Source organism: Neolamprologus multifasciatus, chromosome 13, assembly GCF_963576455.1.
Source record: "Neolamprologus multifasciatus chromosome 13, fNeoMul1.2, whole genome shotgun sequence".
Taxonomy (NCBI): Eukaryota; Metazoa; Chordata; class Actinopteri; order Cichliformes; family Cichlidae; genus Neolamprologus; species Neolamprologus multifasciatus.
In genome coordinates this window covers 18,959,453-18,987,186 of record NC_140451.1, presented here as the reverse complement: position 1 = coordinate 18,987,186, position 27,734 = coordinate 18,959,453, and the positions used below count along the sequence as shown (strand labels likewise).

The window sequence follows — 27,734 nt, the reverse complement described above, 5'->3', positions numbered from 1 at the left end:
CTCTTTCATGTGGTTTATCCAAAGTTATTTGTTTTTAAAAATCATGGACAAAACATCCTTGAGACTAAAGGAGAGGGACCATCTGGCTTGTCAACAGCCTTGGGTATGGAGAGGCTTTAGTGAACATGGGACATTTAACTTGCACATCTGTGAAGGCACCATTATTGCTAACGATGTACAGAGCTTTTACAGCAACATATGCCGCCATCTACATTATGTGCTTTTCAAGGATGGAGGCTGATGCCCCGTGACCCATTGAATTAGCCAAAAAGAATCAAACTTTAAGCAGTTAAAAGAGCAGAAGGGGTGATACAGCGCTGGTGGACATCCCAGTTTTGACATTTAAATGTGTTGCTGGTATTAAATAAAAAAAATGTACATATGTTATATGCACAAATAAAATACATGCCTTCAATGTTAAACAATTCAAAACTCTCTCAATAAATGCATTCTGTTTAAGCTGCCAATAACAGTCGAGCATGATTGGCTTTAACCTGGCCAGCACTACCACAGTGAATGCATAATCCTGACAACAAAGCACAGAGGTGGCTGCATGAATGCAAAAGGTGTTGGGGAAATGCCGTTTATAGATGGCGTCATGAATCAATACACCTCACACGCTTCTGTTGGTCTACAGAAAACAAGCAGGTGAGGCATATTCAAGCACCCTAACGGTCCAAAGCAGACGGTTAAATTCATGAGAAGAAAAGTGAGAACTTTGACCTGGCAAGTGTGCGCTCTGCATGAATCCAGCAGAATGCCTATGGAGAGGAAAACAGAGCAACACAACCTCTCTAGCAAAGAGTAACTGAACAAGAAGAAATCTGTCATCAAGAATAAAGATGGACATAAAAAGTACTAAAGAAAAACGGAACTGTTGCCAAATGTGTGCTGACCTTAAAATACGTTTCTGCTGTGGAGTTTTACAAGGAAACGGTTTTTTTAATAGATATCCTACCGCTCATTGTCAAATTTTGCCATAAGACTTTAAAAGTAGTTAAAAATAGTCACGCAGCAGCGGAAGCAGCTCTTTCAAGAGTACATGATCATATTTTAGTAAGCTGTATTTTGGTGTTGTAGCTGGTTTAGTTAGAGGTAACTCTGACTAAACCGTTTTATGTAGACATTTTATTGTATGCAAAATGCTATTCTGTAAAGCTGTGAAAGAAAAAGAAGTGTGTTAAAAATTCGCTATGAAATTTAAAGGACTGGAAGTATGTGAATTAATGAAATAAATGTAAACAAACTTTTTCAAAACTGTTTAACGACGGTCTCGTGACAAGTTTGAGAAGTTGTTATATATATATATATATATATATATATATATATATATATATATATATATATGTGCGACATTAAACTCTTGGTGGCACAAAGCAGGCCTTTGTGCTAAGCCTGACATATTAAACCCAAGTACGCTTATTTGTTAATTCCCAACAAACCTCATCAAAACGGCAGAAACCACAAAACGCAATGGGGCGGCTGCCATCGATTATTTACTGCTCTTCTTCTTTCCTCCTCAGTGAGTTGTTGTTGTTTTTTTACGGCAGCTGGTACATAGCAATTGCTGCTTTACCGCCCCCTACCGGTTTGAGCGTGAACTGCCTTTCCTTAAGCTGCTGAGGCCAGGTGTATTTGTCTAAATGTGATCGCGAAATATCTCCCGAATTGAATATATCTCCATAATACACGCACCAATAAGATTAATATAGCGACTGATAAATGAAAAATGTTTAGGCAGTTTTGAAGGACTATAAAAGCAATTAAACTGACCAAAACAGTTTGATGCAGAATTGAAAAGTACAGATTTGGCAATTTAATGTGATTTGGGTGATTACAGTGTCTCGCTCTCTCCTTCTTGTGTTTTTGAGAATTAGTCTACAGCGTGAGCTTATCACCCTGCTTGTAAAAATCTTACACCCCTTAAGAGCAACTGCTAATAGTATATTGTAGTTTAATATGCATAACAGACATAAATTAAGGTCTAATGGGTCAAGTTATGGTCAATATCCACATGATTAAAGTATTTGCAGTATTTGTTCACCTCAGTTTACTGCTTTTGATACTAGACTTGAACGGAAGATTTAATTTAAAAAAAAAAAATAAATCTATCAATAGATCTTTAAACTCCAAGCACAACAAATATGGGAGTCTTAAAACATTCCCCATCTTTCAAGTATTTTCCCCCTTTTAAGATTTAGTTTCAGTTTTCAAAGCTACATCCCCATTAAGGTCATTCTAATGTTTTAGATGCTGCATCTGGAAATTAATTTATAGAAAAATATGTTTACGTGCTGTAAATGATATACTATAAATAGAGGGGAAAAGAAAATGAAGATACTGTTTTTTTGTTTTTATTCAAAAACCAAAATATAAACCACACTACACTTTTAAAAAGCCTATTTTCTCATTTGTACATTACATTTTAGTGTTGAACACATTTTAAAACTAACCACATGTGAACAATCAGCATAAAGACAGGGAAACAGTTTGATGATAAAAGGAAAACAGTTTTGATAACTAACGAAGTACTTCAGCTTGCTTTAGGTTCAACAGCATTCAAGATGTAGAAAAAGGATGTGAAGAGTTTAATTTAAAAAAAAAACAAAAAAAAAAACCAACACACAAAAAACAAAACAAAACTGCTTTGATGGCTCCATAAGAGCAAAACTCATCCAACAAATTATCCTGAAAAACAATCCCTTGGACAATAAAGGAATGTAGTGCTGGTTCACCTTTCTTCCTGGTTGGCAAAACCAGTATTGAAAATAAAAAAATAAAAACAAAACAAAAACCAGACAGCAAGAACACAACAGGAACACTTGGATTAAGCTACACATTAGTTGAGTCCACTGTTAAATACTCCTTAAGTTACATGTAATTAGATTTGTCAGACAACTGTCTGCTCACAAATTTACAATGAGTGTTTTGGCACAGACTGCGGTTGTATCATTTGTAGTATGATATGTGCTCTGCATTAAATTAACAATTCGAAACAGTACACGGGCTGTTTTCACATGTGGCGATATGAAGAACTGGCAAAAAATAACTGCAAAACAGACCGCTGTTCTGTTTACGTCTACAATAAATCATTCATATAATCCATTACTTTTTCCCCTCTTAGTTTATACATAGACAGAGGAACTTTACCCCATTATAAAGAACATCACACTTGAGGTACCATCAGCACATCCTTCAGAATCAGAAAATTAATTCAAGCTGGTCCAGTCAATAGAAAAAAAAAAACCAAAACAAAAATAGTGAACAGAGAAATGTGCACCAGCAGTTTTTCCCCCATCGGATCTTTCTTTTCGACGCGGGATGCAACAGCAGCATGGGTACCAACGTATCTGCCAACACTAACCTCCAAAATGTATTCTTTAAATATTTTTGTAAAGAAAAAAACAAAAAAAACAAAACAAGTCCACCTGTCCACATGCCATAACACAAATGCACTCTTTCCCTCATCGTACCCCAACAGGGAAACTGCACGCCGACCTGCTTTACTTGCTTTGCCTACTTGGATATGATTAACTGCAAGTTGCTACACTTAATGGTTCCTCTTGTGTCCTGATGTTGGGAAATGGAAAAATACAGCGACTAAAAATGAAGAAGCCCAAAGTAAAATAAGAATGCAGAAAAGTCTTAAATAAAACTAGTCTTGTGGCTCTTTACAGCTTCTGCAGCCGTGCAAATATTAATGGTTAAATATTAATTAAGAACTTCATTCTGAAATAATCCCTACAGATTCTGTAGAGTCTACAAATCTCATTTATGTGCAAAAGGATCTTTAAAAAAAAAAAAGTCCTCTACTTTGTGATACTTGACCGTACAAATGACTAGCAGTTATAAGGCATGAACGGCGGCATTGCACAATGTAGGTTAAAAGAAAAGACGACCTACTGAAGCAACACCAGTGTTGACAGATACGTTAGGTAGTGCCACACTGCCCCAGCTGGAGGATGTTTAGGAGAGACAGTGGTCCGTACACACAACTCCGTCTTCAATCAGTGTGAAGTCTTGACTCGCTTTGTGTTCCTACAGGGCATCATTCTTGGGAGAGAAGAGAGCTGCCAGGCCCAGAGGTTCATTGTTCACTATATCCTTATCTGGCTTCGGCTTTTTAAAGAGCGATGGAAGATTCCGGATATGAACCTCCTTCCTGAACTGCTGGCACAGAGCTTTCTGTTGGCAGGGGACAGGTAGAGGAAAGGTTAAACACAGCTATCCCAGACCTGCAGGAAAGAATTTCATTAGACTGTCCGGCCCTGTTGAGCTGCTGAACATTTTTCTGCTGCGGCGAACAGAAGATTTACAACACAGCCAGAATCACTCTGCTGAGTAATGACTTGCACTAAAAGGCCAGCGTCTATGGTTACTCCTAATGAGCCATCTACAGTCGGATATACTAGAGAAGCACTGCTCTCTAGTGGGGAAATGTAGCATTACCCCAACAGTTCCTGCAATAAGCTTCCTGAACTGGTCTTTTCTCTTCTTTTCTCCAAACTTCTGGGCACTGGGGTCCATGAGCCTGTGGTCATACTGGTCCAGAGCCTCCAAATTGATGTTTGGGATCTGGGTCATCACTCCTCTCAGCTCCATATAGCGAGGCCGCTAACAGGGACACAGACATTTAAAAAGGATACAATATAAGGAAGCAAGATGATATGAAACTTAAATTTTGGGAATGTATTACACCCGTCTCCAAAACAAAAGTACATTTTACTTCATCCCAAAGACAGACATTATTTGTCATGCAAAACTCTCAAATCTTCGCCGATTCCAGCTTTGCAAATTCTTGTTTGTTTTTTTGTAAGTTTACATCTTGAAAAATCTTTCATTCTGATCAAGACTTTATCACTATAATCTGTCGTTATATAGGTCAAAGCAGAATATAGACAACAGATTAATTAGTAGTGAAAGTAAAATAAGTCCTCTAAAGGGCGGGGGGGGAAAAGGAGCAAATATGTAAATATGTCAGATATGTTCAAAATTTGCCTCACCAGGTTTTCATAGATGAGCATTGCCAACTGAGAGAGGGTAGAGCTGCAGACCTCATGCTGCCCATGAACTTGAAGGCCCCTGAGAACGCTGGTAAAGAACCACGTAACAGCTTCAGTAAGAAGATTACCCGCAACAACCTGGAGACAAGAGAAATATAAAGCTATGCAAGACACTTATTCAGCCACCTCCCAGGTCAAAGATTGTTAGATTTGTGTTTGTTAAATTCTGCTTTCATACAGATGCTACCTGACGCCAGTACCAATGTCTTATGTATTTTGTTTTGTTGGCATTTGTTTTTGTTGGTACTCTCTTCTTTTGTTACAGAGAATCAAAGAAGTCTTCATTATACATGAATAACATTCAGGTACTTTAGCCTTTTGTCACACCATCTTCAAGCACCCAAATGCAAAACTGACAGAAAAACACCAGATTAAAACATGAACATTTGGCCTATACTGATGTTAAGCTGATAATTCATCACATCTTTACAAATCCATAAATATTGCTATTTAAAATTGTGCAATGTATTTTTTCGTAACCTCAAAAGGTAAAAAAATGTACTGTTGATGCCAACCACCGTTTCCTATGTAAGCCTATAGCACTTCAGTCCTCTGTGCTATAAACCACCACTGTTACCCAAAAAAATCTTACTTAATAAAATCTCCTTTAATACACTAAGCACAGGCTTATGTTTTGAGTCATATATACACTGTGATGCTGAAATCAATCCTAAACAAATGCACAACTTATTCTTGCTTACGTAGCATTTCATTATAAAGTACAGTCCTCGGGAACCTGTTGTGCATACTTGAGTCCCACATTTAAAGACATCTGGGTTAAATATAGCCAGACAGCTTGTGCATAAAAGCAACGTGTGTGATGAGAGCATCAAAAAAAGCTGCTGCCTTGTATTTAGGGTAGATTAAATGTGCTACCTGCCGCAGCAGAGTCCAGCAGACCAGGGAAGCAGTGCGATGACAGTTGGTGGCATCCTTCCAGGAAAGTGAGGTAAAGGACAGGGTCAGCAGGGACATGTAGAGGTTCTGAGAAATGAAAAAGAAGCATTACGTTTTTAATAATGTACAACTGTGCTTTCCTCTGAATGATACGTGATGTGTTTTAGGTCGACCTCGTGCTTCAGGAGACATTTCCCCAGCTCTGTCAGCTCCATTGTGGGCTGAGCAGGAGACGCTGACTGCACTGAATCCATCATCACATCTTCCTCTGCAAGAGCATGTTTCAACAACAACAACAACAAATTTTAATTAAAAATAAAGAGATACGCCAGAATAAAAATCATCCAGTTAATTCAAATTCTCCAGTTTAACTCTTACCATCCATTTCCTCCTTATTGGCTGCAGGTTCAGATACCTTTCTGGAAATACAGGTCACAGCTAAAACAAAAGGAAAAGACAATTGTGATGTTTTGACAACTGAACCTCCATCTTTAAAACCTTATCAGACAGCTAAAAAACAAACAAACAACCAACCCAACCCACTACATAGACACAAAACCTTGGACATTCATTGCACAATGCACAGTAACAGCAAAAATCCTTAATTTCCCTAAGCCGCTATCAATTCACAAAAACCTTCATGTTCAAAAAAGAAGCTCTCTTTGAATTACACTTCAAAATTACCAGCATTTCTGCTCTGATGAGTGATCAAACTAAACTAAACCAAACTAAAATACATGTTAAGCAGTCACTCACAATGCAAGCTGAAAAAGAGTGTGCACTCTTAAGTTTAGTGTCTTGATTAGATGCTCAATCATCCAGGTAAGGAAATCCCCAAAACCTGATTCTGTTCATGTGGACGTAGCGTTTTCAGTGGGAGAAACATTTCCTTGATTCAGAGATGGTCTTTCCCTTTTTACTGAAAACTCTACGTCCAGATGAACAGATTCAACTCTTGGAGGGGATCTTAAATTTAGTACTTTAAATACCACTTTGGCAGCAACATCATCAATCAAATATTATCTGCCAATCAGACTTTGTATGACTTTTGTTTATAAGAAGGTGAAATTCTCTGCAAACACTTCCACTTTTAGCTTCTTAATTGACTCCAGAGAGCTCAGGGAGAAGTCATTAACGCAGAGTTTCACATCTTTTCTGCAGCCCTTCTGTGAGTGGCTCCTTGTTCAATAATGGCATAAAAAGTACAACTGTTTGTTATGTATGTATGTATGCATGTATTGTGCTTTTATACTTCTCATAATCTGGATAAACTCAGACATAATCTTATCACTCACCAAAGACAAATCCTACTGGATAGAAAAATCTACCACAAAATGTAGAATTACAGCTTTGTCTTTGTGGCTGAGATTTGCACTTTTCTGATGTGCTCTGAAACCAACATTAGCTCCAAAAGCTCAACTTTTACAACTTGGCAATAGTGCATTAGAATGAGCATGTATGCGAGTGGGAAGCGGTACTAAAGACACTACTTACTGAGAAGTTCCAGCACCTCCCTCGTCAGCAGGCGTACTACTTGCTCTTCCAACATCTCCTGGGTCACTTGGGTTTCCTGACAAACCAACTCCTCCTCGTCATGCTCACCACTGAAAAAAAACAAAAAAAGAAAGAAAAAAAAAAACCACACAAAAAGGTGAATTATGAGGAAAAACTAAGCAGTGATTTTTTTATTTTTTTTTTTAAACGGCAATTGAAAAATTTCCATTCCAGATAAGAAAAGTCTTCATTATGGTCTATATTTGGGGTATGTGTGTTATTTTTGTCTTATGGACTGAAAATTCATTTGATCACAAACACTGTGCCAAAACTTACTTGATAGATGTCCGCTGGTTGATGACCTGCCACCTCATGTTGAGTCTCTGAAGCAGTAATAAGAAACATTTTAGGCTAAAAAGTTTAAAAGAAGAGAACAGTGGGTGTGGAGATCCTGACCTGCAGCATGTAGCCGAACAATGGTCCCAGCAGAGGGCAGAGTAGACTTTCATAGTACTCCTGGGGACAAGATAGCACCAGCTGCCTCAGAAACAGACGTACACTTGTCAAGGAAATGTAAAATTTACGTAAAGCTTTAGCTCAGTTTTAATTATGTCGGGTCTTGCAGGCCAGTGTGCATCACTGAATTGGAACATGGAGAAGGGGAAAAGAAGCTGGGGGGAGGGACTGACCAAATCAAATGAAGAAAAAAAAGCAAATAAGGATATGAATCATTGGGCGAAGTCTGTGATCGGGCACATGGTCGAGGGAGACGAAAGCAGAGCCAGCTATTCCTTCAGCCAACTTGTCGATGTTGTAGAACTCCTGTTGCAGGGACACACCTGCACTTCCCAGGATTTGGTAGCTACATGGATAAAAACAGCAAAATTGGAGGTAAACTTAATTTAACAACATGTAAAGTATATAAAAAGCCAAGAAAAATTTGGGTTAAAGCTGTCAAAGCCACAGTTCTCACCAGTTATCATATAATGTGCAGAAAAATCCCTGCATGCGCTCTATCGTGGTTTTACACACGGGAGAGTCGTAAATATCCAAAAGATGATGAGAGAGACCTGTAGACGGGATGCACTTAAGTTTGACCACAGTCTTTTTTAAGGTGATTGCCGACTTCTGGTAAAAAGTGTGGACAAAACTCCTCTTACCAAGAACCACTTTCTTCTCACTATCCATGATCTCATGAGCTCTGCTGAAGGTCTCACTGACACGGGCCATGTTCTCAGGCAGGAAAAGACTGTTGTGGGTCCTGCAGTGAGGAATAACAAGAGGGGAAAGTCAATGATCAACATATCAGTATGGTAAAAAGGATAATTAATCATTTTTTACAAATTTCTGTAACATCATGGTACAAGCGCACCTGATTAGTGCTAGTAAATTGGGCAGCAAAATCCGAAACTGGGCAGTGCAGGGGTTTCTGTACGTGGGAGCTCCAGCAGGAGTGTAGCCCACAACAAAGCCACCAGCCTTGGCCTCCTCCAGGTCTGCAGGCCAGTGTGCCCGCTTCACCACCGCCAATATGGCATACAAACAGAAGCTCAACTAGAGGAGGATTCAATTAAAAAGAAAATACAAAAAAAAGGATTAAACAGTGACAAGTTACCTTGTTACAACTAACTACAAGCAATTTTTATCCGTTCTTATAACTTTGAAATTTTGTGTCATATCTATCACCAGCATTTTTAGTTTGTCAAATAATTTTGTTTATCAACAAATAGCTAAAAAAAGGTTTTTCCATTTGCCACAGCTGCACTCTGTGTTTATTTCTAATCAGCAAATTTAACCATGCTGCGTTAGATTAGGTTAAAAGCCTTGCTACACCTAGTTACAGTCACATAGCTGCTACAAAACCTCAGGGCCTACACCCAGATGGTTTTCAGCTTTGTTTATTAATAAAATATAAACTCCAACGACAAGCCAAAAACTGCGTCAGAATTTGAAATATGAGCTTTTGTGGCTGGTGCAAAAAATAAATAAATAAAAATTGGTGACATGGCACATTCTGTCTGGAAAGTTTTTCTTTGCTTACGTAATAAACAACTTACACAACGCAAAAAACAAGTTTCGTCAGTGAGCACACGTCCATGTGCAACGTCTTTAAAAGGTCAAATAATGTCTGTTTCCCTTCCAACATTTTGTCATTACACAAAAGTGAGACAAGCAAACCTACAGTGATCTCCAATGGCAGTATCCCTCCACATAAATGAGTTCACGCCTATATACTTACTCTGCCTCTATTAATGGCTGCTGTATCTGCATCTTCATTTTGCTCCGTGACCACCTTATCTGCTCCAATAAAGGACAGGAATGTGTCTGGGTTCCACAACACACTGAAAAACAAAGAAGAGACAACTATCATTTATTGCTATCGTGTTCAATTTGAGGCAAACTGAGAGAATTCAAACTCACTGCCTAATCTCATTTGAAGTCCACTCTGCAACCACTGAGGCCATCAGTTCATCTACAAACGCCTTCTGCTTCTCATAGTCTTTGAACTGGTTACTGATGAGAACCAGAGCTTCCATCAGGGCGCATTTCTCCATGTGAGTGAGCGCGACTCCGCTTGAAAACAGTTCCTTCACATGATTGTAAAACATCTCAAAACAAGGCTGTAGAAAGAAAAAAGGGCATCATTAAAGACACTAACTTACTTCTATACGGAAAAGTGTACTTCAGAAAGACAAATTATCATTAGTTATTAAGCTAACTGGAATAGAATAGTCCATTACCAGCATATACTGTGGGTAATCCCGGCAGATTTTTATGATGGAAGAACAGGCGTGCCTCCTCACATTCTTCACAGCTCGAGTCCAAGGTGCCTGAAGACATCAGGAGGAGAATACATTTATTGTTTTTCACAGTTGTCATGAAGATGAAGTAAAAATGACTGAAGTAAAAATGAAGGAAACTTACTTTGGGTTCGTGATCAATTTCAAATGTGACGGCCTTAAAGAGCTGCAGGACAAAAATCATTCAAAATCCACATTATTAAAAGAAACTCCTCCAAATGAGCTGAAGGTGTGAATACAAGAAACATCACCACCGAGCAAAAATGTGTGACAGGAGGAACTTTCTGATTGATTTTTGACAAACTACATTCACATAGTAAATGTTATTCAGGAACCAGTAACAGCTCAGCTTACCTTGATGAGGACCTGTGGCAGGAAGTGTGGTCTGTGTATGGCCAATGGGAAAAGGGCAGAGACGTTGGTGAGCACACAGGACAAAATGAGCGGGTCTCTGGTTTCGTAGTTCAGCACGGCTTGCAGGAGCTCCATGCTCTGATCAATGGGTAACTTCTACAAGGCAGAAGGAGCGAAAGCCTTTATTATTAGTTTGACTACGATTACTTTTACACTGCTATTTTCATTCTGTTACAGAAAACTTTACCTCCTCATCCACACTTTTAATGATCTGCGAGACCATGCATTCCATGAAGACCGTCATTGCATCCCACTGGACCACTGAAGGGGACAAGAGGGAACACAGGCCCTCTGCAGTCTTAGCTAGAGAGATGCAAAGGGAGAGGCGCCCATTCATGGCAGATTCAGCCATCAATATGGAAATGAAACTTGTGTTTAACGTTTTGCTAAGGATGTGCTGCACGAAAAAAGTTGCCATCAGAGTCAATATCAGCCAATAATATATCAGCGCTTCCCCAATTTTTGCTTAGTCCTTAAAAGACTCGAAAGGATACTGTAAAGCTTATATGTTAGTAGCAATATGAGTTTGCTATTCCCAAACTGACTGCTCTAGATTCCCAATTAACTCCAGGCTCCAGACACACATTGTAATATTATTACGTATTTTACATGATGAATTAACTATCGGCATATGGCCATAAAAATCCCTTCAAGTAGAAAACCAAAACACGTGTGAAAACAGTGATCATTTCCTCTTTGGTATTGTGTCAAAGACTACTTACATGCGTTATCTCCAGTATCTATTGGGCTAGTAATCTGATACTGTAACCATTCTGCTCCTATCCGGAAAGCCTCTAGAGGAACAATGCGGCATGTGCTCCTCAAAACTTCCCCCTGCTGCGCTCGGAAAGCTGCAAAGCACCAAAAGAAACAATGAAAACCATAAAGCTTTGCACAAAATAAAAGAGTCAGAACTACTGAAGCAAAACTTGAATCCCCGGTACTTACAATTAAAAAAAGAGTTGAAGTCCTCATCACTGTCAAAGTCCACACGGGAGTACTCGCAGCTTGGGTTATTGTCTCTGGATGGGAACCCAGCCTAAGGAGGGGAAGATGAAAGTTATTAACACTTTGGCTTTAGGTCACACTGTGAATGATATTGCTGTCACCACAACCTCACCTTAACTAAGTTGGTCATAGAGGCTCTGAGAAATTTGACGGCCATCTTGACAACAGCTGCATCCTTTGAAAGAGCCTCATGTCTGAACAAAGCTCCCCATGTCGCCATGGTTGAAGACTTTAAAAACTGCAGTGAAATAAAGAGAAAAGTCATTTTCTTTACACGCTTTTCACTCAAATGAAATTTTACTTCAAAAGGGTCCAATCTTTTTCCTGAGGTATCTCACCTGACTGGAATGCGTAGTGAAGGCTAAAAGGGCTTCCATGTACTTGCTGAGGTTTGCAGGTACTTCAACCTCTACGTCTGAACCCTGGGGAGAAAAGATGAGAAACTGTTACCAACCTTCAATCTTTAAAAACGAATATCTAAAGTGCTTAAAAATAGCCAAACTTACCACTAATGAGCAAAGCTGACCTCCCAAAGCACACAAGACCTGACAGAGCCTCTTCAGGAAAATGTAACGCCGCTCCACCACCTCCACTGCTCTAGAGGTACACATAGAGGGCTCTGAGTCACGGCTACTTAATGATGATTCTGCGGATTTCTGATATATCGCAAGTCCATCTGCTGTCCTGTAAGCAGACACACAAACCCTTAAATTGCAGTAGAAGTGGTAGCATGAAGCCTGCAGAGACATGGAGAGAAGCTGTACTCACTGGGCTGCAGAAAGAATATACTGGATGGCCACATCATCAAACAGAAGCATGAATGGTTTCCTCTCTTCCAGCTTGCCCTGTGGCAGAATGACAGATTATTAATTGGTAGTAAAAAAAACTATAGCTTACCATAATGTAGTATTACCGGTCTGATCTGCAAGACTACTCTAAATCCCCAAAAGAAAGCCTCTAAATTATCAAAAATAGAGTTATTTTAATAGTAAAATCTCTCAAAGTGTATAAGGATTTTTAAAAAGACAGATTAAACAAATATTTCCCATCCTCAACACTTATTTACTCATTGTATTCCCATTCATCCATGGGGAGGATTGTGTCAAACAAGCATCCCGTGTGAAATTTCTGCCAAATCAAACATGCGGTTCTATCTGCTGCGAGGACAAAAGCACCTTCGTCATTATTGCTGAAAATATAACACTATTAATATGATCATTAGAAATTCTACTCAAAGTTCTATTATGGCAGAAATTTTATGACTCTGTCCAATAAAAGAAAAAAAACAAGTCAGTTATGATGACCGGGATATGAGCTCAATAGGTGACCTTAATCCTACCTGGAACCTAGAGGAAATGGACTCATGAACTTGTTCAGACTCATACCTTGTTGTCATTGTATGATTCACGTGTCGTGATTAGACTTGTGCATTGCTCATGTAATTATGGTTATAATAGCACAATGCATATAAACGTTAAAGCAATTTAACAGCGAAACACAATTCTGCAGGACTTATTAGTATATTCAGTGGATCACACTGATAAAACCTGCTGGGAAAAGAAACTGGACAAGCTTGTCTGGCAATTCTATCATCTCGTAAAAGAAGGTTGCATACAACAGTGCCTACTTGACAAACCGAGACAAAATCTCTTGAAAGCCATCATGAATACTGTCCCAGCGACTCACCTTGCGGCTCATAGCAATGAGCAGACACTCCGCTGCCTCGAGCTGCAGCTCCGGCTCACTCAGCAGCAGACACAGAATCTCCAGCAGATGACAGTTTCCGGAGGTTATGTACACCAGAGCAACCCAGTCTATGTAGCCTGCGAGTGTATTCAGCGTAGCCACGGCAACTCGACAGTGAGCTCTCATCTGTGTGGATGAAAAATTAGAAGGGGACAATGGGAAGTAATCAAGTCGATTAACAAAGTTTAGAATATTAAAGCAGGCACACACTGATGCTTTCTTACCTGCAGTTCATTTCCAGGAGAACCTTTCTAGATGAAAACAAAAAGAAGACCAATATTGTAAAGTCAGTTTACTCTTAAATTTCTACTTTCTTGCAACACAAATGAGGTCAGGACTCCACTAACCAGTTTACGATAGTCCTCCACATTAATTTGCAGAATGCCCATCATGAAAGTGAAGATGCTTTCCATGTTTTGGGTGAGTGTCTGCTGTATGTCTCTGCGTCGCTGGGTAGGCAACGTCTGGAAGGTGATCACATCCTCAGCCAGCCTCAAAAGGATCAGCATGACCAACTCTGTCTGGGCCTCCTGTGAAAGCAAAGAGGAAGTTTTCTTTTTCTTGATTTGCTTTTATCTAGCTTTAAGTGGCTGTGACAGCAGTTTTAAAGAAGTGATTCGTGACAAATCAGCTTGCATTATCAAGAATGTGTCTGAATGCTCACTTTTCCATAAAAGATGCAATGATAGTTTTATCAAGTCAGACCTAATAACATTTAAGCATCCATGAAAAACATGCTCCAAGCTTGACTGCTTGTCATTACATTAAAGGATAAGCACGCACAAGCTTACAAATGCTTACATCTCTCTAGCATTTTAAGTTGTTCACCCCACTGAAAAAAAATTATGTTTAAAGAACGCCCCCATAAATGTGGGGACTGACAGATCTCAGGAAGCCTTAAAGCCGTTTGCTGTTTCAGCATGAAAGAGTTGTATACATTTATCAAGCAGCATATGGTGTTTATATGTGCTCAAGCTTTTTGGAGCACTTTTAATACTTTTTAAAAAAAAAATATCTGGAAAATATACAGTCTTCAATTTGCTACAGACCATCCAAAAAGTCTGAGTGACATATAGTATTTTATTCATCTGTTACTTAGCACTAATAATGAGAAATCTGTTTCCTTCTACTGCAGCTGTAAGGTTTATAAATGCATTTTGCTAACCAAGTTTCTTAACCTCAGCTTATAAATAAGCACTCTGCCCCCTTGTTCTATGATTGCCTTTTTGGAACAGGCTCCAAAAAGGCAGTATGCAAATAAATGAATGTTGATGTTTTTAAAATGGCAAGTTCAAAACTAATGGGTGAAGCTGCAGTGGAATGGTTATGTCTGTCTTTTATATACAGCCTGTTAAGTTTATGCACATAGCACAGCAGCATTAACTCCTTTTTTTTTTCTAAAGGTGTAAAATTTAAAAAAACAAAACAAAAGGAGTTTTAATAGTTATTAAACCTAATCGATCAGGGTTTAAGATCAAATGACAGTGTGTACTTAGGGCTGTGAGATATGACCAAAATCTCATATCCCGATATAAGACATCTATCGTCCCGATAACAATATAAATCACAAAAATTTACATTTTCTGAAAATTCTGTGAATCTCGGGCAGCTCGACTTGCATGAAGTGTTTCCAGCTGGGCATCCTGTAGCTGGAGCCGAATGTTTTAACCAATGCATGAAACTATACATTTTTAGACATAAGTTGTAACTGCCACCATTTTCTTTGTGAGTACACGGCATGCTGCGGGGAAAGCCTGTTCTAACGTTTGAGTCTAAGGTTTATTATTTTTTTAGCACAGGATGGCTCTTTTTTGCTTCGCATCCGTAAATACTCTGCATACTCTTTCACGTGATTCAGTTTATTTTGAAAAGTCTCAACAGGATCTTGAGCTTTATTGTGAAAGGTTTATGTGGAAGATAAACAAGCAGACGCGTGAGGGTTTTACCGTTTTACTGTCGTTTTGCTAAGGACAACGCATTAAAAAAAACAGGCGCTTGTCCATTGGTAGTGTGGTTATAGTAAATATAAAAAAAGAGAACTTTAAGAAATTAATATAGCCACTACAGTGACCATCAAAACGGTGAAAAAAATATTGCCGTAAACAGTTTATTTTGCGACACCACGAAACAAACAATAGCGTAAAATGAAACGATTGACGTTTTTATATCGTCATCCGATATATATCGTTATATCGAACAGCCCTATGTGTACTCCATTTAGGTGCACTGACAGACAACACCGCATTCAAGCAACTGCTTAATCAGTCTACCACATTCCCATAACTACACATAGGATGTAGCTGATTTTCTAAATATACAGCAACCAACTAAAAAATTATTTTCTTAACAATTGTATATCCTTTAAAAAAAAAAAATATATATATATATATATATATATATATATATATATATATATACACACACACACACACACACACACATACTACTACTATCACACTTAGATATTATTATAATACTGCACAAGTACTTTGTTCATCCCTTCAGAGTTCAGAGTGGGTATTAATGATAAAAGTAGGTCTACAGTTTAGTGATAAAACAAGGAAGCGGAATGAGGGTTATTACGTTCATATTTGGAAGGTGACGTTATCCCAGTGCCCAAGTTTACGTGATGAGGCAATGGGGAAATGAATGAGTAATCCAGTAAACTGGCCTTTATTTGCATGCAAGTTATTCCATTCTCATATTGAATCCATGCTGGCTGAGGAAACAAGTGTGATGAGGAAAAATTGAGCTTCCTGCACCGCACAGGGTACTCACCCCTTGGCTAGTGAGAGTCTCCATCTCTTTCAGCATATCTGGCCAATGCTGAGGCCATTCTCTTTTTATCATTTCCACAATTATTCGTGACAGGGCATCTTTGATGTGGCTCTCCTCGTCCAAGATCGAATGAGTACCCTGAAAAGAGACAATAGAAGGCATCAGAGCAGTACAACTGTGAACTGTGAAGTGAAGTGTCTTTCACAAATCACACTTACATTTGATAACAGCTGCATGGCGCACTCTTTCAGGTGGACTTTCTCCTGTTGCTGCATGTCGTTCCATCTGAATCTGCAGAGAGACATTAGCTTTCTGTCAAACATGGATCCCTTATCATGCGTTTTCTTTATTACATTTACTTCAGTCACCTTCAACTTACTTGATGATATGCTCCAGGATTTGCAAACCAAAGTGTCTCACTACTGCTGGCTGGGCTTTGTCAGCTAATTGTAAGCCACATGGGACACACAAGGAGCTCGTCTCTTTAAATTCTTCACAAAACTGAAGAGAAGAAAAAAGAAACCACGTAATTTTAAAGATCAGGAAATGTTATAAGACTTTAAAGGAATACTTGTGTGAACTCACCACTACCATACACGTGTAATACGTCAGATAGCAACAGCTAATTTACAAACATTCATATAAATACTTGGATAGCAGAATGCTAATCTAGCAGCTAGGGTTAGAGTTATTCTTAGGGGCAGAATTACTCGGAATTGGTTAACTAGCCTCATTAAATTGAGCTCTGTCTTTTCACCATGTGGTTAATGGCATGAATATGAGTCCACAGTGGCTCTGGTGTTGAAGTGATAATTGTGGCATGCCGGCTAGCTCGTAAAGCATATGGCTATCATCATTGCAGGTTAAACCAACATACATGAACCGTATAAACAGCGCTGTTACTAGGAAACTACGTATAATAGCCCAATTTATCTGGCTAAGCCAGTACATTATTCTCCTTTCACAAATGAATGACAAGCTCAACAAACTTAGCGGCTAGCTAGCAAGCGTTAACGATGCTACCTTTAGGGCCTCCAGTCGGTAAATTTGACTTGTTTCTGCGTCCATAATCACATTCACAGCTTTCACAAGCTGATCACACATGGCGGCCACCTGGTCAGCCATGACTTCAGGTAGCGTCTAACACACTGTTGAGGCGAAAGCAACTCCCTTATGCAAAGCACCTCCAGTACAGTGAGACGAGCGATACACTCAGGGAGGTACCAACGTGTACAGAATGTGCTGCCGTTGCTTCTGCTGCCGCTACTCGCGCGTTTGAACACTTTGCTCGCCGTTGAGTGGGAATTCTGGGAGTTGTAGTCTAAGATATTTTTTTTTAAAGATCGTCTATACAAATCTAACCCATCACCTCTGAAACTGTTATATTCATTAGCTACTTGAATTAAAAAAATGTAAAAATGAAGCAAACAGTATGGTTTACTTACAAAACTAAAAATAAATAAATAAATCAAAGTACAGGAAATGTCTTCATCACGCATTAGAAGTCATTACATATATGTTTAATGAGACCAGGATGTCTAAGATAACATAAAAGACCTTCTATTAGTCCCACAGTTGGGAAATTCACATGATGACAGCAGCAAAATCAAAAGAGCAGGAATACAACAAATAGATTCCGTAATAAACAGTAATTAATTAATTACAAAAAATAATCTTTAACTATAATTCTACATAAAAGTACAGGAAAATTTTACACGTGTTTGGAAGTATGGCGATATATAGGAAAGAGGGAAATGGGCTTTTTAACCAGAAAACACAATCCTGGAAAGTGTGAGGATGCCCGAGGAGTGGGAAAAAAGTTTACTAATACTGAGTTTCAAGTTAAAGGGTGATGTGCAGAGCTGTAGCCGTAGACGGATAAGGTTGATGAGCTATAACACGAAGCTAGGGGATGGGGATGGGATTACATCAGAAATGTAGGAAGTCCCAGTGGTAATGAACAGGATGACAGATGAGGTCAGGCAGGAGTCTCTGTAGACTATAATGTTTGAAGACGACAAGAGAAGAAAGAACTCTTCTGATTCATGATATACAGATATACAGCCACATGGGGTTTAGATGAAGCCAGGTAGAAATTTTTATTTCAGTATAAATCCTGATTACAGCTCTTATCTGAAGCAAGTTACATTTTCCCAAGTTACATTAGGTGTTGCTTGTTTATATGCTATAATTCAGCTAACATATTAACTTTAATAATCATTCTTTTTTCATTCGTTAAGTTGCCATCTTTAATAATTAATGCTTTTACTGAACCAAAAGGTTTCGCAGCTCTTTCACCTTCACCTTTCAGTTTGTGATTACTGACGAAGTGATACATCTTAAGTCTGTCTTGGCGAGGAATCATTCCTACCTCTGCTCTTTTAAGTTTAATCTGCTGCTGAGAAACTGCTGAACACACTGAATGTTTTTTTGTTGTTGTTGTTTTTCGTTTTGTTTTTTTTTGCACATGGTTTCAATATTAAGCGTGCGATTCTGATATTAAGACAGACGTCAAGGCACAAAGTATACAAGTCTAGCCGATGGGGGTGTTTTATACTCCGGCAGGGGCGGAGCCTGAATTCCAAAGTGGAATGAGTTTCCTCTCGCTACGTCACTCTGGGATAGGCTGCCTGAGGGCGACCGAGCTGCGCTGTCATTCAACGGGGTTTCGAGACGATTACCTACGTATTTTCTTGGTGAGTAAAACCTTAAAAAAATATTATTAAGTATTTCCATTTAAATGCATGTGTGTATCCCCACTCACAAACCTTCTTTTTCTTTTTTATTTACGTCGATCCTGGCGCTGGCTTTTGGGAGCATTGCAAAGTTTAAAGCGATGCTCGCGCAACCACAACGGAAACTTTTGCCGTGAAGGCCTTGTTATCTGTAGCAACAGGTCTACGACACGAGATGCAGTTAACTTTAGTGCTTTTTGTTTTTGTATTCTTTTTATTTTTTGTCGAATTTTAGAGCGTAACCATGTTTTGTTGTGTTGTCTTTTTTTTAACGCAGGACTGGATCCCCCCCCCCCTCCCTAAGAAGGAGAAAGTAGCCTTGCCTGTCGCGGCTTTAGGCTCTGGGATTACAGCGATCGCCAGTCCCAACAGCCTTCGTCGAAACTGCCAGCGGGGATTCATGCTGTGTGCGTTAGCTAAATGCGGTACGAAGCTAAAATGATGCCGGTGAGTTTTATTTTATTTTCATGGCTATAAGTTTTAACCTTGTCCCATTGCGCAATCCCCCTGTTTTCGATATTGTATCACGCTGCGGCGCTATCATTGTGAATTACCTGGGCATTTAAATTGAGGTGGTAAGTTGATGCGGTTGCTACTTTGTGTCATTACTATGTCGACACAGCCGTCTGTTGTGAAGTTTATTGGCTACCATAGATGCTTGTGTTTGCGTTAGTGTGTGTTTCCCTCATGTGATTTTACACTCATACAAGACTTAGTCACCAGTCAAATCTCAAGTATTGTCGGTATATAGGCAGGATTCACCTGTCAGTTCTTGGCTGGCACTGGACCTATCCTCAGCTCTGGACTCCTGCCATGTCATCCCCATCATCTTCAACATCATCAGAGGTTCATTGCTTTTGCTGCAGTGCAAGGCTCTCTCTCTTTCTCAGCACTATCTTAGATGTGTGGATAGGGCAGCACACAGCAGTCTGCCTGCATGTGTGCAGTGTAGAGAAACAACCTTCCTAACAAGTAGAAATGGTGATTAATGAGTAACACCCCCCCCCCCCCCCCAAAAAAACAAAAAACAAAAAAAAAAACTAGTAAACATTTAACCCTGGCAAATTTTATAATTACCCAAATGTTTCATGGAAAATGGAGCTGCAACTAAGAAACAGTTTCCTAATCAGTCTGTGGATATTTGTTTTGATTCTTGCAAGCTGAAATGATTATAGACTTTTTCAATATTTTCTCCATAGCAAAATACAATACAGACTTTATAAACCAAAATAAGAAAACAATTAACTGTACTTCTCAAACTTCGCCCACTCTATCCCTGTAATATCAAATCAAGGATATGAACAGAGTTAGAGGTCACTGACATATTTTCTCAGTAAGGTATAAAAATAAATGGTAATTTTGTGACATACATGAAGTAAACTAATAACATTACAGTTAGGTGTTAGTAACAACAGTTGCCATGCTTTCAGCAAAGGATTTAATTGATTTCCAGATAGCATAGGAAGTGATTTAATCTTTTATCAAAATAGTTTAGTTTTCTTTGTGTTATTTTATGAACAGACTGTTTTAGCACTGTCTACCACAATTTTCTTTAAAATTTACCTTGTTTCATTAAAATAAATTCTACTTTATTCATTCCCAATTTTGGGGGAAAAAAACATGAGGTGGTAAGTTGATGCAAAATTGTTTAAGTAAAGTAGGATAACTGTAAAGTAACTACCGTATGGCAAAACAAAACACCTCAGGGAAAAGGGATGATATAAAATAATATTAATAATAATAAGACCTGTTATTTATATATTTTTTCCTTTAGTTTATGTCTTTAATTCTGATTTGAATAATTCAGATAACTATGATACATGGTCATATTTTCATTTTGTCTTAACGTGAACAGCTGATGACACACTGTGTTTAATGTTGCTGTGTGTAGGATCTACTACTGTGGCCCATCTCTCCTCAAACCTGTGCTACCTGTGTTCTTTCATTGAATTAATCATCTTAGCAGTGGAGAGAGTCGTGTTCGGACGACTCCTGTCTGGCGCATGACCTCAGTCTGCTACTGGCACATACTTGTTTGTTATTGCCAAGCTCGTTTCTAGTGGATACTGATATAAACTGTCACCCTTACATAACAGAGCTGTTTCTTTATTGGCCCTTAATAATTACCCCGTTTGCTCCATCTCTGTCACCTGAGGATATCATTCTATGTGCTTTTGCTGTAAATGGGATACAGCTCCTGCTGCTCGCTGATAAACACAAACGGGTCTTTATGTAGATGTGTCTGATGTGAGGTATTGTTTTATAAATTACACCAATAGCCCATGACCCTGCTCGTGCAGGCTAGGGGCTTGGGGGGTAGTGAGAATGGAGTGTCGTAATTGCTTGCTGGGGTGGTAAATAGGGGGTCACTGTTTCCTGAGCACAATGGGCTGCAGGGACTCTTTAGCAGCGTGCTGTGGTGGGTACATTGTGTGTTTGCCTGTGCTGTGCCGTGCCAATACCCTGATAAGTGATGTTCACCGTTAATTAAACCGTGGCATGGAGTAACTCATTTACTCCTGATTTACTTTTATCTCTCCTGAAACCAGCCTTTGTTCTGCAGACATGAATTAATGTCACATTTAGGCTTGAATTCTCTGCTGGTTTATTAGCCCATATTTTCTCTTTGTCCACTTTTTGACAAGATTAGTTGTACTCTATTGACAACATAAAATAACAGAAACCAAGCTGGAAGAATACATTTTGTTTGTTTTGTTGTGGGTTTTTTTTTTTTTTTTTTTTTTTGTGTTTCCTCTTCACATACCAAACACTTCCTCATTCCTCTCCCATGATGCATGTTGCTTCGGTGTGTAGATTTTCAAACAGATACAATTTTGTGCACCAGGCTTACATTATTTAGTTTTTCATTCTTTCACTGCTCACATTTGTACCGTGTCTTGGTTCCACATCATCAAATCTCAGTGTGCCTAGACTTTATGGTGGTGCTTTGATGGTGGAAAAGTGAGCTAATGCTGTGGGAAGCCTGATTTTGCTGTATGTGTCAACAGAAACCTGAGCAGGCTTTCTCTTTGAGTGCCACAGACTTTGTGTTGACTCTGTGGGAGAGTTGTGTTGGTTACATAAGCAGATAGTCACATGTGATCGACAAGGACGTTCATGTTTTGACTTTATCCTTAAGAAAAGATTGACAGGAAGACCTTTGTTAGCTGAGAACAGTTGTGTAAAAACACAGTAGGCCTGTAATATTTTGTTTTCTCATCAAAGGAGTGCACAAAATAATTTCTAAGGTGAAGAGGAAGTTCTTGTGAATGGTTGAACGCTCTGGTGAACATGTTGTTTACAACCACAGGTCTTATAGAGAAGCTGAATAATCTTCTTGAATGCATACTGTTAGATTGTGCTGTGCACCAGTGCCTCAACCACAACTCTACATTCACCTGGTTTCTGAGAGGAATCACCTGAGCTGGTGTCAGATTACAGCAATTGAATATAAAGTCGCTCACTGGGAATGATCCTTTTGAAAAGGATAAATGTACATTAAAGTGGTGCAAAATTTCAGTAGAACTCACTTTCACTTCAGAACAGACAGTTCTCTGACTAATGTTGAGCTGCTGAATGAACAGGGAGGTCGTGTGGAGTATAGGTAACGTTAGGAAGCAAAATGTCCTTTCGTATAAATCGTTAATATAGCTGACCCCTATCTCAATGATAAGGGAAATGAATAAACAGGATGCAGTTCCTTTTTTTTTGGACACAGTTTGATGGCAAACATTCATTTTGCTTTATCACCAGTACGGTACATAGATTTATTGATAATGGTAGTTATGACATGTGTGAAGGAACAAAAGACCTAAACTAGAAGTTTTGGTCAACTAAGAGAGAGCACTTGAATAACTGAATTTGAAAATTTTTCATCATTCACATTGCATTTACTTAACAGGTTTCCACACGGGAAGAGACTAGCAGCGATGCTAAGACTGTAGCTAATCAGTGACATTCAGTAACTTCAAGGAGCAATGGGTGGAGAAAAAAAAATGGTGACTACCCAGATTGGATGGATCCAGCCTTAAGGGCGGTCTACACAGGAAGCTATTTGTCATGCAATTGTCCCTGACGGTTGGTTGCTATGTAGATACCCCCTATATAATGTATTTACCACCCCATCATATATCAATCACTGGTATTCTTTGCTCTCAAAATTGAACAAAGGTTTAGCTCGGGAATCATCCACTGGCTTTTTGGTCTATCGCTGCTTGAAGTTGCTGAATACAAGTGATGCACTATGGTCTCTGGTTGCCAAATTCCTGCTAGTCATCTACTTTGTTCAAGTAGTAATGTGTTGACCAGAGAACATACAACAACTTCAAGTGTTGATGGGCAAAATAGCTGATGACACAAAGCTCTCCGTTATTTCCGTTGCTGCAGGGACTTTTTGGTGGAAACAAATTGTATAATTTAGTCCTGAAAAGTTCCTCTAGTAGCAAAGGTCTTCTGTACTGGTAAGACTACAGCCATTCACTCTGCTGCTTCACCAAGGTTTCATTTTTACATATGACTGATTAAAGGTCACAAAGGCATCATTCACTGCTACATTTTGAATCGTATTTGTTTTTCGCATAAAATAAGAGTTGATAAAGGGTAATTTTGCTTGCAGTTAAATCCCACACAGCGGGCATTTTTTTAATTCAGTTTTTGTTGCACTCTTCATATTTTAAGCATCTGTATTTTCTATAATAACTTTCAGGCCGTGACTAGTTCTCGGAATATCTTTACCAAGAGTCATGAGGCATTGGAAAAGGGAAAAAAAAGGATACATCCTTTCCTTTCTGCTTAATTTTGACTCCCATTTCCCTTATCTCCCAGATAAGCCGAAAGTAGGAATTCTCTCATCACATAGACCAGAAATAGAAGAGCATTGCAAGACCGCAGATTATGAAGTGATAGGCTAAGTACCGCAGTGCAGACATAGAGAAGACGCTTTTGTGATGGAAGCTTTCTGCAGCTTCATGTACTGTAAAAGCTGCTTCTCTTCGCCCCCCCCCCCCCCCCCCCCCCCGCCACCGCCAAATGTTGCAGCTGAATAAGACTACTGTGCTTTTTGCTGTTTGTCACCCCTGACCTTTTCTCCCGTGCCACCTCATCCCTCTAATGCAACACAGAAAATGAAGGAGAGGGAATGCGAGATGAAGAGAGATAATGCATAGAGCCGTTTCAGTTTCATAGAGTTTTATGCTGCCTCGCCTTTTTGAAGAACTGCTAAGCTGGAACTGTGTCAGGCAGAGAGAACTAAGGCACGAGCACACAGGAAGATGCTGCTGCAGTGTCTTACAAACCTTTGCTAATTAGATTCAGAGGTGACTCCGTCAACAAGACTTAGTTGACTCATTCGCTTACTACAGCAATATCTGTAATTGAAAGTGTGTGTGGACAGAAGGTCCAGCACCCCTTACGTGAAGTGCCCTCGGGCATACTTGAAGATATGGCTTCTGTTATCCTCTGCTGCTATCATACTATCCACTTTCCCAGCCACTCCATTTCCCCTAAGGCATTGTGTTACATGTTGCATATGTTTATAAGGAACTGGTATTGCGTCTTAATATATTTTTTTAACCTGTCGGACAGTGTATCTTATTTATTTACTGATTTCATCCATATGAAATCAAGTCTTATACATGATTTTTTTCATATCAGTTAATATCATTGTGTATTATCATATAAATCAGATCACAACCTCACAAAAAGACAAAAAACTATTTACTCACTAGTGACCAAAGAAACACTCTTATGCTCTTACAAACACAAAAAAGGGAGCAACAAATGCAGTAATGTCTCAGTAAAGTGAGCAATGAGGCTCATGTATAGTTTAGATGTGCGACTTGATAACAAATCTGATGTACTAAAGTATGACACAGCTGTTCAGCTCTGTGTACAACTGGAAAGGGATGTGCTCTGAGAGCACAGCACTATTGTCATTGCCATTGGTCTTTCGTGCCAAAACGTAGATGGAATGAATTCTATTGACTTTATATTGACCGCGTCACGTTTTTCTATCAAGGAAAATTTACTTTGTGAAAACTGTCTTTATCTGTTTTCACCTAGCCCTATCCGAAGGCTAACCATGTCCAGTGTTGCTGTGGGTTATTAGTTGTGCTGATGTAAACAAAATTTTTACTCTTCAAAAATCAATAATCTGGAAGTGGAGACGCTATGCACGTTTTCATCCATCCATTTTCTTCCTCCATTGCACGAGAGGTGGGGGTTACACCCCAGACAGGTCGCTTGTCTGCAGGGCTAACAGAGAGAAGAAACATTCTTGACCCTACTAGAGTATCTTTATATGACGAACAATTCAGAATAATGACTTTATATTTTATACTGGGCCCTTCTGCAGCTTCTGTCTGAAACTTTTTTTTCTCTGATTGGCTCCTCCTCTCAAACAGAACACTTGACCAGCAGGTGGGTAGGGCTGCTGCTGTTTAAGGAAATGCTGTGTGTCCAAGATGACCATATTAGGGATATCCAATTTCAGTGACACCCTGTAGAACCAAACAGTAACAAAACTGACCTAGTTGAAACAGAAACAGCTTTTGACTCTGGGATTACTTATTTAAACAATGACCTTCTTCTTGTATACTTGCTATGTTTAATTTGAGGTTCTATAAGTGTGACAGTTAAAATACACGAGCAAGGAAAGTAATAATAGGTCCTTTTAATACTTCACCCATTAATAGTCATCAGGGGATGGGTGTGGGAATTTAACTTTGGTTATATGCTACTCTTTGCATTGACAGTACATGAGATACTGCGTTTTCTGTACTTGTCTATTTCAAGCTAATTATATAATAAATTCTCTGTGACAGGACTGACTTTTATTTGGTAGTAATTGTTATATTGCAGAGTCATTGAATTATAGTACAATCTCGTGTGTTATTCCTGGAAATTGGAAACTGCAGCGGCATGCAGTTTTGATCACTCTTAACTCAATATGTGAACAACTGCATCTGGACAATTACCTTAAGAGACTCTTGCAGGGGGATTGACCCTCAGATGGAGAGAGTGGATTTTCAAGGTGGGACATGAAGAATGATATGCTTTTAGGAGTCAAATTATCTAAGGAGTATTTTTCTAACTTCATTTTCCTTTGACCCGTCCTAACCTAACACATTGAACATCAAGAGACTAAATGTCTGCAAACTGTTCTCTCTTTTGCATGAACCTTATCTTAACAATCAGTGGGAGTGCCACAATCTCTCTCTCTCACACTCACACACACACACACACACACACAAAAACATTCCTTTGTGCAATTGGCTACAGGTAGAGGGCTGATATTTAAACTGAAGTCATCTCACAGTGCCCTGTCTGAACTGGAAAGGCTTGAAAAGCTTGTTCAGGTCCGCAGCCGGTGGCATCTGCTTTAAGGATCCAAATCAAAAGGCAAAGAAAATCAGCATTTCTTTAAACTTCAATTTGACAGAATTGTTCTCCACCGCCCTAAAGGGACTGGAGCTCATTTAACTTGGATACAGGAGAATCGCAGACAAAGAAGCCACTTTCAGTGAAATAACCCAGGATAGCATATCTTTGTTTTTTTTCCCCCTCTCTCTTTCTGAACCTTTTAGCTCAAGTGTTGCCAGCTGCAGTCACTCTCCTACTCTTAGATGTCTTCCTCTTGCAGTGTCTTTTGTCTGAGGTTTTGATGTTATAGCCTTTCATGTCAGAGAGAGACACAGTCTTGTCAGTGTTATTGCATCTTGAACAAAGGATCCTATGCCGACTCTTAAAATTGTGGCAGTTTATTATTATTTTTTAATTAATTAATTTTTTTGAGAATACATGGTCAGACTGTTTTGCACCTATTCACTGCAGGCCACTGTTCAACCTCCAAGAAAAAACACGATCCTATAATATACTAAGACATAATGGCCATAGCCTAGCTGCAAGCTAGCGTGTTTCAGCTTATTATTGTCCCCTGAGCCAGCAGGCTGTTAAAAGGCTATATTTTTATACAGCGGATTAACGTAATCCCTGCGATAAAATGACCTAACCATATAGCTGCCCCGCTTTGAGGGTATCTACAGTGTAGACAGCAGTATTATGGCCATATTTCTTTGCATTGGCTATAATTGTCCGTTTGCTATTCTGAGCTGCCACATCACCCTCAAAACCCTGGGAGCCAGGTTTGACTTAGCTGATGCTATGATGGAAATGGAAATCTTTTGCTATAATAGTGAGCCACAGCAGCCGAGGCAGCTTGTCCCTTCTCCTTCCCCAGGGCTCTTTACCCTCTCTAAAATAAAATAGGAAGGGAAGTGCAATTCAGCAATTGCTTCTGTCATCCTCTCCACACCTAATAGAAAGCAAGTGGAGCATATTTCTGTCAAACATTGTCACATAAAATCATGATATTGCCAGCTCCCTTCGAACTATATAAAGCTACACAAAGCAGTATTTTCTGGTAGGCCGTTGAGCTACTGTTTGTCTATTTTGCATTGTACCTATCAGGCTGTTACTGAGCTACTTAATTTTACTTGCTGCTGTATCAATGAATATTTAATGAACACTTAATTTGTTTGGCTGAGTCAAACACCTACTTACGGTAATCTTGCCTGTCTGAGTAGGTACGTTTCTTAAAACTTGAAGAGGGTCTGCGGTGTAATTGCTTATTGTTGAGTAGACCATAAATTATAAAGATGTAGACATAACGATGAAAACACTTTTCTGATATTTACTGCAGCACATAAAATAAATTCCTGTAATTTACCTTGCATCCACTGCTTTGTTTGTAATGAAAAGTCTACAAGACCTATCATTTTGAGACCTTAAAAGGTTTGCAA

General features: G+C 39.1%; 2 protein-coding genes across 4 annotated transcripts in view; one reads left to right on the top strand and one right to left on the bottom strand.

Moving 5' to 3' along the window:
* Positions 1-2,338: 2,338 nt before the first annotated feature.
* xpo5 (exportin 5) lies at positions 2,339-17,481 on the bottom strand. Its single transcript, XM_085182691.1, has 32 exons — positions 17,225-17,481; positions 16,581-16,702; positions 16,420-16,492; positions 16,202-16,339; positions 13,771-13,953; positions 13,648-13,674; positions 13,364-13,549; positions 12,446-12,522; positions 12,184-12,361; positions 12,016-12,099; positions 11,790-11,915; positions 11,618-11,708; positions 11,392-11,520; positions 10,857-10,972; positions 10,610-10,765; positions 10,380-10,421; positions 10,196-10,285; positions 9,876-10,075; positions 9,694-9,796; positions 8,827-9,008; positions 8,615-8,715; positions 8,428-8,524; positions 8,181-8,316; positions 7,911-8,009; positions 7,791-7,837; positions 7,455-7,564; positions 6,339-6,398; positions 6,134-6,228; positions 5,940-6,047; positions 5,004-5,141; positions 4,450-4,614; positions 2,339-4,185 (listed from the first exon to the last, which is right to left on the bottom strand). Exons 1-32 carry the CDS (start codon positions 17,324-17,326, stop codon positions 4,039-4,041), a joined length of 3,708 nt encoding a protein of 1,235 aa, XP_085038817.1. The 5' UTR covers positions 17,327-17,481; the 3' UTR covers positions 2,339-4,038.
* A 1,284-nt stretch (positions 17,482-18,765) lies between these two features.
* Positions 18,766-27,734, top strand: part of LOC146505428 (apoptosis-stimulating of p53 protein 2-like) — a 29,233-nt gene continuing 20,264 nt past the window's right edge. For 2 of the 3 annotated variants that reach the window (XM_085182694.1, XM_085182692.1), the window contains exons 1-2: positions 18,766-18,897; positions 19,214-19,383. In XM_085182694.1, coding sequence (XP_085038820.1) covers positions 19,357-19,383 — 27 coding nt within the window. In that variant the 5' untranslated portion in view covers positions 18,766-18,897; positions 19,214-19,356. The other variant, XM_085182693.1, reaches the window with a different exon arrangement.